This window comes from Grus americana, chromosome 5 (assembly GCF_028858705.1).
Source record: "Grus americana isolate bGruAme1 chromosome 5, bGruAme1.mat, whole genome shotgun sequence".
Classification (NCBI taxonomy): Eukaryota; Metazoa; Chordata; class Aves; order Gruiformes; family Gruidae; genus Grus; species Grus americana.
The window spans coordinates 39,050,450-39,066,009 of record NC_072856.1 but is presented as its reverse complement, the minus strand read 5'-3'; the positions used below and the strand labels follow the sequence as shown (position 1 = coordinate 39,066,009).

Below are 15,560 nucleotides of genomic sequence, written 5' to 3'. Positions count from 1 at the left end.
TGGAAACCATTGAACCATTAATTCAGTAAGGTAGATAAACATATGCTTTATTTTGAGCAAATGAGTTGTTCCATTCACTTTGGATGAATTTAAAGTCATGCACCCAGTTACAAACATACATGGCAACATCATGGTATAAGTCTTAGTCAAAATTAGTTATATTTTGCAACTAGCATTAAAATAGTAAAGTGACTCTGTATCTTATAAGTGATTAAATTAAAAATGATCTTGTATTTAGGTACCTTTTCATGTTTCCATTGCTGCTTTCACTGAAACAAAATAACAAGATGAATAAACCCCAAAAGTAATTAGTAATCTGCCACCACTTCCTTCTGGCTCAAAATGGTAACTAAATAATTTAGATAGATTTGTACTACCAGTGAGCTGTCTGTTTTAACCTCACTGCACTAAGGAATACCCTTTGTCTCAAAAAGGCAGCATTATGTCTAATCCCCATGCTTTCTCTGGGGCCAGATAGCCTTTGTGTGCAGCTGACACACAGATACGTGTTTTCATGGCGAACTCTGAGGATATGTGCCAAATCATTCTGGCCAATTTCTCCTGACAGCAAGTTTTATATGTTTACACCCCACCCCCCCCCCCAAGGAGACTTTCCAATTCAGAGGTATTTTATAGTAATTGATTTCAAGTGGGTAGAAATATAAAGCACTGGAATCGTTAATTTTTTTGCTGGTGAAGTAAAATAATGCATTCAAGAACAAACTCTAAGGCATTTGCTAAACTCTAGGGAAGAATCAGTTGAAGTTCCCAGTGTAACTTTGTATTCTTGAAGGTAACATCTATTGCCTAAAATCTCACTGCACTGAAAATTGATTTGTAATCTACCGGCATATGCATTTTTATATAGTAAGCTTTTAAAAAGTATTTCTAAAGATCTCTAGATCTCTACTAGGAACTATTACTATTGCAATAATATTAGAGATATGACTTTTATTACCTTTCTGTTGGCAAAAATCCTACCATTATAATAGTATTATATTTTTTAAAATTACTTTTGCTGGAATAGCTTGTTATTTGGAAAATTGATTACAAATTATACTGGAAAAAAGTGACTTTTGTTGGTGGTCAACAGTAGAAGAGTTTACTATTATAATTTTACTAGGATATACTTGTCTTCAATGATCTCAAATAGTATACAATTTGGCAGTGAGTAAAATGAACAGAGTAACTCAAATTTTGCTACATAATTTAATATAAATCATGGTTAGCACAGAAAAATCAGTACCTTTGCCTTCATTGTCTCATTCTTGTTTTTCCTTTGTCCCCTGTGCAATACGTTTACTTGCCCTCTTTCCACTACTTTTCCAGCAGGATTTCTGATCTTCTCCACTAAAATAACTCCCATTTGTCAGCTGAACTATACCAAACTTCCAGGCTTCAAAAATCCTGAATAAGGTCCTATATTGTAAGACTACATTTAAAAGTACGACCTGTTGTTACTAGTTTTAATTTATGAGAACAACCAAGACTGTATTAAGCTCTCTGGAAGCATGACTGAGCTCTAGCAGAGATGTCCTTATGACCACTTAGGGGGTGATGCGTTCTTCCAGGTCTTTCGGTTCACAGGAAGGGGACCAGGCTTGACAACAGAATCAAAGAAACTAAGTTTGCTGTTAATGTCTGTTTTTTCACATTTAATTTACCCTAAAGTGCCAAAATTTCAAACAAGTAAGATAGTTGGTGGTGTGTGGGCAAAATGTGACATAAAATAGTGATACCGCTAGAGCAATTATAATAACGGAGATTGGAAACAGGTATGCTGATTCCTTGAAAAATACCCTGTTCACCATACTGTTAGAGGAATACATCCTGAAGCATCTGGAGTGATAGCTGGCTGAATTCGGTTTGTAGAAGAGATGCTTCACCGATGTTCTTTTGTAAGACAGAGGTACACAATCAGTAACACCATAAACTGACATAAGCTACACAAGGTGATCCTGCTGTTTCTCATATACTATGTTACATCATTGTTTCATTACAGTGGAATCACTCCTAGTTTGTTAGTTTTAATCCCTGAATTATCTATTTTCCTATTAAAAAAACAACAAAAAAACCCCCACAAAAAACCCCAACCCCTCAAAAACCCCAGGAAATACTACTATTATTGGAAGGCAATTGAAATCAAGTCTTCAATTTATTTCCTTCTGAGAAATAAAAGGTCTTTAAATTACTGTACAGAAAGATCACCATGGAGATGCCTTTTGGGGCTAAGTGTCTAGCTACTGGAGTTTCATGGATCATGCCCTGATTCATGTAGTCAATTCCTTGGGAGGGATGAAAAATGATCTTGTCCTGAGGCTACCTTATTTTTATGCTGAGGTCTGGGTAGGTCCTCAGGTAACCCCAAGATATAAAGAACACAAGAACAGCTTATAAATCTGATCTACAGATTCAGGAATGAAGAACTGAGAAGAATTCACTTCTGTATTCCTGAATTGCAAATTTTGATGAATATTGTGGGAATAGGAGGAGGCAAGTGATCCTTCAGCCGAGACAATAGAAATGGACATTGATTTCCTATGCACACTCTCTCCTTCCACCACTAGAAAGGGAGTTTTGGCCAATATATTCCTGTTATGATAAATAGTATGGTCAAATTATTTCTGATTTTAAGTTACTATCCTCAGGTTACTGGAAAACCAAAGCTACTACACAGTAGCGGTCTACAATATGAAAGGGTTTAACAGTTGTCTGTGGTCTTTTTGGTGAAGAGTGCAGCTATAAACACTTGACTTTTAGGTTGGTAATGGAGATAATATAGGTGCAGATAATAAAAGTAATATAAATATGGGAAAATAGATAATCAGGTCACTTTTGGTTTAATCCATGCTTATTTTTTTTCCAAATTTTGTGTTTGATTTTCCTAAGATTAATATTGCAGCAATCCTGGTGAAGTTCCACTGAAACTTAAATTTTTTTACTGATGAACAACTTCCGCGGTATTTAAACAAGCAACGATTGGATAATTTAATCAATAATAATAATAGTTTAACTGATATATTATTGGAGGAAAAAAGTTTCATAACAGAAGGCGAAAGTTAAAGATTTGAAAGAGACTTCTGAGTTTATCACTAACTGTAATTTAAGCGGAGCCAAAGTTTACCAGGAACCACATCAATCGTTCAGTAATTAAAAACTGCCAATAGTAGCAGCATCATTTCGGACAAAGACCGTAGCTGTTTTCTTTTACCTAGCCAGGATGTTTAAGAGGTAATTTTTTTCATCTAATGGTTATTGGGCTCTGCCATAGTTCCCATGAGGGGAAAACCAAAGTGTTCATTCTGTTAGCCAGAGGAGAAATATCCATCATCTCTACAAGAAACAGGAGGGTGAGTCTTGTTCCACAAAGTGGACTTCATCAGACGAGGTGATGTTTACTAGAACTTTACCTCAGTTATTCTGCAGATTTCTATTTGTTAAAATATATGCTTAATTACTTTGGTTTATGGCTCTTCCTAATGCCTTTCATTTCTAAGCACAGCTCTCATCTCTGTGGGAGAGATTAGTTTGAACGCCACCATCCACACCTCCACCAGCCAAGAGCGTTTTTAGAAATAAGGCTGGCAAATTGCATTTGTATTCCATGTCATCACTGAACTAAGTCTTGCTGAAGTTATAGAATACATTAGCTGGTAGGACATGACTGAAAGAAACAGAAAAGGAACCAAGATCCCATAACAACTTGAACAACCTCTGGTTAGAAATGTCGGTCTAGAGCTGGCTGAAAAATAAATGCTGAGCAACAGATTACAGATTTGGAAAGAGAGGAAAACTCTGCTGATAACAGACTTTTTTTTTATTTTTCCATTGGTCCTTTCTCCATAGAAATCATGACAGAGTGGGAGCAAGGAGCAGACCTCCACAGCTATTTTCATTTGTGCTTCAGACCATGAGCAATGCAGGAGGCTGATGTACCGCAGGGCAGCGTCCTAGGTTGCCCGCATTTTGCAAAAAGGTATTTCATTGCCCCCACCTATGACAAAAACACAGCTGCTTTGAACTGCCCGTGACCTCTACCACTAGAGGGCTGCGCTTTAAGTGATATGTCCCCCTAGACCTCAATTATCACCGCTCCGAGCAGTGAAATAAGGAGAAATAAGCATATTCTGAAGCATATCTGTAATAATTAATACCTTTATTAATATTAAATCAATAGGTGTTGACATGTTTATTATATGCAGCTATTTGCTTAGTTAACTGCTACCAAGAAACTCGCTGAGAGGCTAGTTATATAGTTTTAGCTAAATTCTTCAAAGATGAATGTGTGTATTAAAGTATAAAACCCCCCCGTACTTATAGGTACCAGAAAAGTTGAAAAAGCTTGTCTTAGTGGGACTGGAAGATAACACATTGGGAAATTATTAAACAAAAGGCATTCTGTAGACACAAGGGGAGGCACTTGTGAAACAGCTGTTGGTAAAGAAACAGACTAACGCAGGACAGACATCTGCTGAGTCCGAGGAAATTAGGTTTCAGGATTACCACTTTTTCCTCTAAGCTTATGGAAGATAGATACACAAACAACATACAACAAACAACGCAGCTTATCGTGTTACAACCCTTTTTTATTCTAGACTTTAATATTCCTGTTGTTAGGAGGAAGCAATACTTTTGTTTAAAGAATGCAATCAAGTAAATGTTTTATAAGCTAACTGGAGCTCCCAAAGTGAAGACTTGCAGGTGCTGAATCCAATCAGATCTGCCACATAATTAAAATTGGTGCAGGGGGCACAGTAAAACAGATGTGGTCTTAAAACAAGAGAATTGTTTGATTCGATGTTACTACAGATGAATGGCACGTATTCAGTGAGATAAAGGGAGCAGTGTTATAATTTATCCAGTTTCACTGTGGAAATTGACTCAAGATGGCTTCATTCAAACATTGTGGGTTTTTTTTTTACTTTTGTCTTCAAAATTTTCTATAAGTCATTTGCTTAGTTTACAAATAAAAAGAGGCCTCTTAGGACTGATGACCCTACAAACTGGACCTGAGATTTTCAAGTCATGCTGTGCTCTTTCTGGCTCAAATACTAATTAAAATTCTTCAACTGGAACTTCGTAAAGAAAATGGAAGAGCTAGAACCAGTCCCCAGCTTGCTGTACCATAATTGTGTCAGCAACTGCCAAGGTAACAGAAGCCTAAAATTTTATTTCAGTCAGTAAACTAAGCAATTATGAGTCAGAGTATCTTAGATAAAAAGGGTATGTGATGAGTAAGAAAGTTCCATTTTTATACAATCATTTTTCTGACCATATATGCTATCAAATTGTTAGTGAATCTGCCACATCTATTTGATCTGCCTGTGAGGAGGCTAGATATTGCATTCCTGGGACACAATTCCCAAAGAAGTCATTGAAAGTTCCCTATGTACAGTGCTGGATCGAGTTCTTAATTTGTGAATGCTTTCAGGCAGGAGCCTGTTCAGATGTTAAAGTGTCCACGTTTTAATATCCTATAATGCATTACATATCTGGCTTATAATTTATAAGTAGAGGTGATGTGCTGTATTATATATTATACATGAAATTTGTATTTTAAGTACTAAAAATTGTTTGGGGCAGTATTAATGGTAAGTGATTACTGAAACTAAGGCCGAGTCTCCCAGGGAGCTTGGGATGGAAACTGAAGTTCATCCACAAACAGCCAGGTCTTAAGCTTGCATAGCAGGAGGGGAAGCAAGTCAGCAGCCATTCTGCACACATATGCATCAATACGAATTTAGCGGAGAGCACGGTCTAATGCAATAAACACACATTTCTAAATTTTGTACAGCGTTGATACCCTAGTACTGACCACTACCCTCACGGTTATATCGGGCCGAGAAATTTTTCCAAAGGCGATGAGTCGGTTAAATAGCAAAGAGGCGGGTAAAAACGCTTTTATAGTACATAGACAATCCCCCGAGCCCTCCCATCCCCACCCCCCTGCACCTTACGACGTTTTAAGCCTCAAGATGAATAATTTGAGACTCGTAAGCAAAAATAACCTTCGTCGCAGTGAAACGTCTCTGAATTTCCTACAAAATATTTACATAAGAAACGCCGCTCTGTGTCACACAACTCCAACTAGCCCGGCTGTCACAGTATAAAAAATAATATCTTTATTATTTATTTTTTTTTCCTACAAGCCTGCGCGATGCAGCCTGGCGCGTCCAAGGCTCCCGGCGCGGAGCGGCAGCGCTGCCCCCCGCCCGCCACCGCCGGGAGGAAGGGCCCCGTCCACACCGCCCGGGTCGCGCCGCGTCGCGCTGAGGTGGTGCAGCCGGCCTCAACGAGGACACGTCCCCGCTATCCCACAGCCTCCTCGAGCAATCTCAGCCGTCCTCCCACGCAGCTGCGGGCCTATGAGGCGCAGTGTGTAACCCAGGTGACGCCGCATCACGGCGGGGACCCTCCCGGGGCGGGAGCCGGCCCCCACACACGCCCTCCCCGTCGTCGTCGTCGTCGCCGCCGCTGCTGCCGCCGCCGCCGTCGTCGTCGTCGTCGTCGTCGTCGTCGTCGTCGTCGTCGCCGCCACCACCACCACCCCCCGCCGGCCGCCGCAGAGGTTAAACCACCCCCGCCGCCCCCACAACGGCTCTTCTACTCGCGGCCCGTGATTGGCTATACGTTTCAATCCCAACCTTGCTCTCTTTTGTTCCGATTGGTCAGATCTCCCGCCTGTCTTCGCTGGAAGCCCCGCCCTTCTTTTTTATTCCGCCCCCCCCCCCCACTCCCCCACCCCACGCCTGTCCCCCGTCCCCCTCCCGTACCTGCACCCCCTCCCACGGCTGTAACCTCTCCTGCCTTTTGGGTTTCTGCGGTGCAGCCGAGGGTGGCGGCCCCCAGCCCGCGGCCGGTCGGCCAACCAGCCGCCCGTGCGCCCGGCGGTGGTGCTGGGGCGAGCGCGGAGCAGCCGCGCGGGCAGAGATCCCCCCTCGCCACCCTTTGCACGCGAGCCCGTCAGTGAGGGAGGGCACGAGAGCCCGAGAGCGGCGGGCAGCCGAGCCGCAGCGCCAGGCGCGGCACCAGGGCAGGCAGGGACGGAAGGGGGCTCGGAGGCAGCGTGAATCATCTCCCACTCACTCCCTCGCCCACCATTTACACCGCTCGCTCGCTCCCTCCCTCCTTCTCCCCCTCCCTCCCTCCCCGCCGCCTCAGTCTCACTCGTTCTCTCTCCCCTCCTCTCCTCTCCCACTCACTCTCTCCCCTCCTCTCCTCTCCCACTCACTCTGTCCTCTCCTCCTCCTGTCTCACTCTTTTCACTCTTTCCCCTCCTCCCCTCTCCCCCTTTCTCTTCCCTCTCTCGCCCCCCTCGTTCCCCTGTCTCCCTTCTCCTCATCTCCTCCTGACACTGCACTGCAGCTGCTCCTCCAGCCCAGTCCTGCCCGCTTCCCTCCCTCCTTTCCCTTCCCTCCCCCCGGGTGCCAGATAAACAAGGCGCGCAGCATCCTCGACAATCCCGAGCTTAGCTCTACATTTTCGAAAAGGACAAGAGAACGGGACGAGCCCCCTCCCCTCCTCCTCCTCCCCCTTCCTCCTCCTCCTCCTCCTCCCCCCTTCCCTCCCTGCCCCCCCACCACAGAAGGGAAGAGACAATTCTCCTCCGAGCAGCAGCAAACATGATGGCGGCAGCTCCCATCCAGCAGAACGGGACCCACACCGGGGTTCCCATAGACCTGGACCCGCCGGACTCCCGGAAAAGACCGCTTGAAGCCCCCCCCGAAGCCGGCAGCACCAAGAGGACCAACACGGGCGGTGGGTATATCCTCTGTCACCTCCCCCCCCCCCCGCCCAACCCACCCACCTCTCCGCTTCCCTACCTGCCTGCCTGCCTCCCCCCCCTTCCCCCCCAAACATTCCCATTTCTCTAATGTTATCATTCATCAAAATGGCGTCGGTTTTCAGCATCTACCGGTCTTTTTATTTAATATCCACGCCGGGGCTGCACAGCCGTGACCCTACGGAGACTAGGAGGGAGCACAAGGGGCTTCTGCAGCCCAGCCATCTCCCTCGCCCGTTTAACGATGGGCGAAAATAAATGGCAGCTAGAAGGAGACGGCAAACGCACTTTCCTCCTTCCACATCCTCTGGGTCGCAAGTTGAATTTCAGCCTTGCCGTGCGTTTTCCTCCTCCTTGGCCTCACTTCTATTGTCAGCGCATACACGGCGTGTGTTTGCCGTGCTGGGGGCGAGGGCTGGCTGGTGGCGGGGGGAGTCGCCTCTCGGCTGCGGGGACTCGCTAGTTAACATCCTGCTCTTCCTGGAGGAGATGAGTTATAACGGGACCAGCATCTCCTCTATCCGTTTGCACTGGAGTCGTCATAACAATGCACCGAGGCAGAGGTGAATTTATTTGCCCAATACTAAGAGCAGCGGGCTAGCTGTACGTAGTGCATGGTTCAGCCAGCTACGCTAATACGGGTGGGCACGACTGTCACAGGCACTTCTTGAGACGCTTATAGTCTCCGATAAGAGAAGTGAGGTGAACCGGGATCGTTCCTTCTGCTTAGGGGAAAAAAATAACAACTTGGCGAAACAGGTTTCATGGTAAAAGTCTTGATATCCATGCCAGTGGGACGTTGCCTTAATTACTGGGGAGAGCCTAAGTCTGGGGAACCAGCGGACCCTTATTGTCTTGCACTTTTTCGGAGCCGGTTACGGAAGGTCCTTAGACTTCAGTGTGGCTGGATTTAGCAGTGGGGTGAGGGTACAGACAATTGTGCAGTTGCCGAATCAGGCTGGGAATCCTTTTTTCTTTTCCCCCTCCATTCATTATATGTTTGTTTGGGGGTTTTTTGTTTTTTGTTTTTCTTTTCCTCTTCCGATTGTGTGCTTTTAACGCTAGTGGTGGGTAGAAGACTGGTATTGTCTATCTCGTCACCTTTTAAGTGTATTTAAAATAAGTGTCTTAGGCTTTTGATCAATTGGTAAAAATTCTTCTTAATGTCCTTTAATTAATGAGCTTAAAAGAGATCATTGTCGCTTAAGAAGTGCTAAAGGAATACATCAGGATTACTTAGGCAAGTGATTTCATCCGCACCAATGTTGAGTTGTTTTCTTGGCAGTGGCTGAAATGCATGGAATAAAACCCCACATTTTGGGTGGGTTATTTGGTAGCAGAGTAGTCGTTTTGCTCACTTAAGAAGAATGCAGGCAATAGCTAATTGCTATTCTCATGTGTTTGCTAATGACAAACAAATAGCCCATCAGAATTTACAATTCATTCCTTCTTAGTTTTGGCATTTCTTTTGCAGTATTTTCAAGCAAGGTTGTAGTTGTCACTAGGCACGTTTTCGTGCAGGGCTTTATTTTTTTTAAAGGGGTCTGATCATTTCTGCGTGCTGTAGTTACCATTGGGAAAAAATCTACCTTTGAAATATAATTCGTATTTCATTCTTATTCTTTTACTGAATTAAGGAATCTATGTGGATTCTTTAATTTGCTCAGAATAAACACATATTTTAAAATGTCAAAGACATAGTCTAAACATGTCTTGTAGAATGACGCAACTGGTCAGATGTAAATGCATGAATTACTGGATGAGTTTAAAGATGTAACATTTTGTTTATTTGTGGGTCTGGGGAGGAAAAATCAAAGTTTGTAAGCCATATTAACCATGCATATCTCAATTTTTCAGAGGACGGCCAGTATTTTCTAAAGGTCCTCATACCTAGTTATGCTGCTGGATCTATAATTGGGAAGGGAGGACAGACAATTGTTCAGTTGCAGAAAGAGACTGGGGCCACCATCAAGCTCTCTAAATCCAAAGATTTTTACCCAGGTAGGTGCAAAAATTAGCCAATTCTTTATTTTTAAATCCCAAGGGATGTGTATGTACATGTCAGTGTGCTTCATATATCAACTAAGCTTCCAGTGCAGCTGGAAGCATTATCTCTCAGAAAAGTATGTTACAAAGTGCAACAGTGAATATAAATGTTCTGTCTGTCTTGGTATATGGAATGGACTGGGCACTAACTGCTTGAAATGTGTTTAAAGATGTTTACAATCTTGCGAAAGAGTATTTTCCTTAACATTTTGATTGCTTTGTTTTTTAGTTTAAAATAAAAATAAATCTAGCTTTAAGGAACCAACTTGCCAGCTGGTGTAAAAATAGTTGTTCGTTTGAAGTTTCCAGACATTGTAATGACAATTAAGCTAGAATGAGTAAAAATGAGAGGCCGCCTCTTAAAGAATGGGCCATTTACTTTAAATCCATTATGTACCTTCTTTCTGCTTCACTGCTTTGTTCATTGGCTCTGGAGTGAAGTAAAGAGGACAAGTGCTGCTCTTTATATATTCTTTATGTTATGTTTATCATGATGGTGGAAGAAAACTCTATTATAAAAGTGAAATACTCTGGATGAATAAAGAAATGAGGATTTTATATCAACTATATTAATGCACAAGAAAGAAGTTTTTAAATTTTGCATATAACAATAATAAATACCTGATTTAGCATTTTTCCTTTATAAGATTTCTGAAGAGAGACTCTTACATAATGATATACAAGATTTTAGCTTCTGCAATTGACTAATCATTTTTTTCCCAAAGATGAACAAATTAGCATTCAATAATCGAACTTGTTCTAGAGGACTTTTTAAAAACTGATGCAAAATGACAACATAGCTAGCACTTTTTTTTTGGTTTTACGATTTTGTTATTTTGAAGAATAACTGGTGATTTAGAATTGAGTTGACTGGCTGTTAACTACTCTTCTGTTGGAAAAATAAGAGCTGCTTTGCATTTGATCTAGTTTAACAAGACGACTGAATTCTACAAAATAGTGAAGGCAGTTGGTATGGATGTAAACGAACACTAACATTGGAGCATTTAGCTTTCCCATCCTCTAACTTTAGTGTCAAGCAGAAGTGAATAATTTTTTTATTAATGGAGAGATTGTGGTCTATTTACAGTGATGATTTTTTGATGTGGAAATTTTAATGCACCTGTTGTACATCTCCTTAATTAATCTAGTTTATAATACTTAACTACCAGAGGTTACAGTGATGCATGTAGATTTTTTCTGTTGAAAGGTACAGCTTATGAATTGATGTTTATTGTCTTTTTTTTTTAATTTTCTTCAGGAAGTTAGAAAAAATGGTCTTTTATTTTGAAAGGTATGTTAGAGTGGAAAAAAAAAATCAATGTAGAATTGTGAAAACTCTTAGAAGAAATAAAAGCATTCAAAAGAGCCTGATTGCAGAATTAATAACATAATCTGGGTAAAGAGCCGCAATAGTAAATTAAATTCACTGTCAATAGCTGAAAATGAAATAGATTTTCTGCATTATACATGAGGTGGTATCAGATATGCAAGGATGTTACAGAAAATTGGTGTTTATGAAGAATATTCCAAATACCAAATTACAAGTCTTTTCATTTTACTACAGTTTATTTACACTCACTTGGAAAGGGCGCTCCAAAGATTAGATCTTTTGTTCAGTGCTCTAGCATAGTTCTTCTGTGTTCTGATTAAATCAGAATTACATATTTTTTTGTGTAGCAAATTGTAAAGATACAGCAGTAGTAGCAGAAGAACCTTTGAAAAATAAAAATTAGCAAGCTAGAATGACGTGTGTAAAAACGTTTGTGACAAACACATTGTCTCTTAAAATCAGTAGTAATAATATAAATAACTATGGCAGTGAGGCTCAAGCAGTTTCACTGTAACAGGTGCAAATGAAGTTCCAGTTTGGCTTCATACAGTCTGCTTTGAATTTGCAGCCACATTGTGTCGTGTAGAAAATGAGTGTTTTAAGGAAGTTGGTGACCGATAACCTGCTAGAGCATGGAACAGGGATGAGAAATGTATTCCAGCGTGGCTAGCTCTCGTTAGTCTTTCTGTTTGCGTTTGACCACCAGCCCATGGAATTTTCGGAGGTCCTGGCATTCCCTGAGCTGATGGCTTTTGGGTTTCTTCCAGACTCTCGTACTCATATAGTGTTAGGGAATACAAACCTTGTGAAATAGCTAATATAAAGATACGGTTTATTTTACTTTTGAAGTTTCTTAAACAATTACTGTTTCCTAATAGAAGTTACTTAGTCCATACCTCTGATGCTTGTGACTATAAATGTGTTTAATGTATATTTTGCTATGGAAAGTTCTCTCGCCGAAGCTTCTGTGAAACTTTTCTGGGTTTTTTTGAAAAGTTTTAGCACAGTTTGAGTAAGTTGCTATTTGGAAAGGAGGAAGTTGGTTGTAATACAGAAGTCATGAGTAGTTTCTATGATCTAATAGTGTTTTTTTTTTTTTCCTCTGTGATATAGGACTTCACTATGCAGACTGATTTCTGTTGGAATTATTTTTGTGCATCAAAAGGTGACATAATTACTGAAGAATTATATGGCAGCTCTAATTACAAGAAATTGAAGGAAAAAACAGCTTTTCGCTGAACATGTTAGTTTACAAAATAGGAAGCAGTATATAAATACATTACGGTCCACTACAGTCTTATTTTTTGAGTACACAATTTATTGTTCTCTTTTCAGGTTATCAGCTAACTTTTTCTAATTGTCTGGATTTCTGCAATTTGACTATGGTTATTGTGCTTAGATTATCCCTGATTCTTTTCTGTTCAGGCTTGTCCCCCTAGATTAGTGGAAAAGAAATTAAAATGGCAAAATATGCCCTACTTTTAAACTTAATGGTGCCGATCCTTTCTGCAGAGAGGTACAGAGTGCGTATTGACTAGTAGGTTCTGGTTCAAAATTTAAGTACAGGTGTAGCCATGCTACTTTAATGTTAACGAAGTGAACTAAAGAAAGTGGTCATTCTGTGAAGCTATTTTAATGTATGGTTTTATTTTGAATAATATAAAAAAAGAGTCAGTATTTCTGTTGTATTAAGCTCTCATTGTCTTATCTGTTTCTCCATTCTGAATTGTAGTGAGCACTGGACTGAAAACTACTCTGGACATATGTATTTTTTTCCATTGCGAATGCTGGCGCGCACTCTCGCTTGCTTGCTTTCTCTCATGCACTCTTGCTCTCTCCTTCTGTGCTCCCGCCCCAGTCTCACACGTACACACACACATATGCGCGCACACACGCACAAAATTGTTACAACGCATCATGTTGTTTATCTTGCAACAGGATCTTGCCTGGTCTGAACTTGGTGCTTGAGTGAATTTGAGCTCGGTCAGTGTTTTTCAATTTATTGGAATATGAAGTCATATGTGTACTGAAATTAGATCATATTAAGAGCAGAGATTAATAAAAACATAATTAAATGGGGATAAGATTTTACTGCTTTTAACAATAGATTAGTTGTGTTGTTTTTATAGCAGATTTCTAATCAGTAGTGATCTAAACATTTGGAAAATACAAAAGGTGGGAGTTTCCTGCCCCGTCTCGTGTAGAGAGTGTATGAAGTGTTGTGTGGCGATGTTATGTTTTTACCAAGTGACTTGTATTTGAGATGTTTCATGTTTGAATATCAGATTTTTTGAAACATTCATGTATTACTGGAGCTTGATCGTCTAGCTAATCATTGTGCAAGTGCCCTTTTCAAAAGTCTCTTTTTCTGATTCTTAAAAACCTTTCAAACATGTTGAATGTGTAAGTAACACAACTGTACAAGAATTTATAATTAATAAGTTCACTTTCTAGCTTCATTACTCCTATTAAACTGTTAGAAAGGAGGAAGGCATAATATATCAAGCTTGGTTCAACATTATTATTTTCTTTATATAATAAAGGAATTGTCATGTTAATTTATAACTCTTAAAAATAACCTAAAGTCTAGTAGGGAAAATAATCTGTTTTAAAAATCAACACTTGAAATAATGTTGAAGTGAAATACTGCTTTTTCAACTATGGAAGAGAAAAAAGAGTAATGGAGTTAGAAGCGAGAATGGCGATAGTTATTAGCTGTCTGTTGTCGTGCTTCCTTGAAGGTGGTTTGTCATGCATCAGTAAATGCATCTCACTTTTATTCTTGATACTTCTAATAATTTCTAAAGTGTTAACATTAGCTAACTGAGACTTCATAAGTATATATCTAAGATTTTCAGATTCTGTTGTAAACATTTACTTATATGAGTAACTTTGGGGATAATGGCACTGAGGAAATGACTAAACAGTGAGTAGAGATTTCAGAGGTGGAATCTAGAGCTGTGTAGGTTTGTAAAGTAATCACTGGAATTACTGATCTTTCTACTAGTTAAAAAACAAACCAAACAAACAAAACCCCAAAACCAAAAACAACCACCAAAAACCCCCAAGTGTTGATTGCCAGCTGTTCAGAGAGATAATTCTCAGTTGGACAGTTGTCTGTTGCCTGGTTACTGGAACAGAATAAAAAAAGTTAGCTTGTTAGCCAAAAGATCCTTAGTATTTTATATTTAAAAGGAAGCTGAAACTGAATATATAACTTGACATGATCTTGAGATTGTTACATATCTAACTCACCCAGCATACTATTGCTTAGCAGCTTCTCATTTGGTAGGCTTAGAGAATTTTTGAGTGGAAGTTTAAGTAGAAATTTTGCACTGATTTCTTCTACATGTAGGGACTTTTTCATGTTAATAAGTGAATAAACTTTGACATAGTAAATGGTTTTGGTTTGCACAAAAGTGCTCTGACTTTGTTTTGTATAAGAAAGGTTTAAAACAGCTTGTGATAGATTTGGAATGGTTAGTCTAACGTTAATAAATGATACAGACTAATTATATGTGCACTTGGTTGGCAAAATAAAGAACAAAGTGAGGATGGCTGTTATCACAGGGAAATGCCATATTTAATAACTTTGGACTTTTTTCTTGTGATTCATTTTGTCTGGTTTTCAATATAATTGAAAACCAAATGATTCTCAGTAGATTAGAAAGCTTCTAGTAACAGTATTGTTTTTTGATAAAGTTGAGATTTCTGTAAAGATTCATTAAGAATATCTATTTTGTGGACTCATGCATTCTGGAAAAAAAAGACAACAAAACCTAAGAAAAATAGCCACAGTTGGTATGCAATGAAAATTTTAAATTTTACTCTTTCACAAAGTTTCAAATTTCCATACATCGATGGTGTTTTGCAGGTAGAACAAAGTTTTACTGGACATTTGTCAGAACATAGGTCTTCGAGCTATATATTTAAAAAATATAAACAGGCAATGTCTGAATCTCTTGTTTTCCTCTTCTCCCTCATGCAGTAAGAGAAACATGTTCTCGCTTTTCTTAATGGTTGCAACCTGTAACAAGCAAAACCTTTTTCAAATACTCTTTGATCTTCTTTGTTCTTTAATTAATTGCATTAACTTAGATATTGTCCTCAGTAGTTGACCACCAAATTTATTTTGCCAGTGATCAGTAGCTTTTTGGCCAGGGAAGAAAATCTTGGATTCAGTGAATTTGTCAGACTGGCTTTTAGAAATGGAGCTCAGAGGGATTTGGGAGGAGAGCTTGTGCCTGATTACTATCTCATTTCCGTCTTTGGACACAGCTCTAGCATAAAGTTAAGCAACATCTGTAAAGGTTTGACTGGCAAACATCTCTCTGGGACTCATCACTGCATCCTGCAGCAGGTGCAGTCAGCTTTGCAGTCCATCTTAAAAAAAGGTTTGTT

At 40.0% G+C, this 15,560-nt stretch overlaps 1 protein-coding gene across 8 annotated transcripts in view; it reads left to right on the top strand.

Annotated features, from left to right (window-relative positions):
- Positions 1–6,799: 6,799 nt before the first annotated feature.
- Positions 6,800–15,560, top strand: part of NOVA1 (NOVA alternative splicing regulator 1) — a 153,462-nt gene continuing 144,701 nt past the window's right edge. For 3 of the 8 annotated variants that reach the window (XM_054826956.1, XM_054826955.1, XM_054826953.1), the window contains exon 1: positions 9,651–9,784. Coding sequence is in view for 3 of the 8 variants with exons in the window: in XM_054826950.1 (XP_054682925.1) it covers positions 7,623–7,758; positions 9,641–9,784 (280 nt within the window). In the remaining 5 variants the exon portion in view is untranslated. Of the gene's footprint in view, positions 7,759–7,967; positions 8,347–9,640; positions 9,785–15,560 lie in introns of those variants that run through there. The other 5 variants (XM_054826957.1, XM_054826954.1, XM_054826950.1 and 2 more) reach the window with 4 other exon arrangements.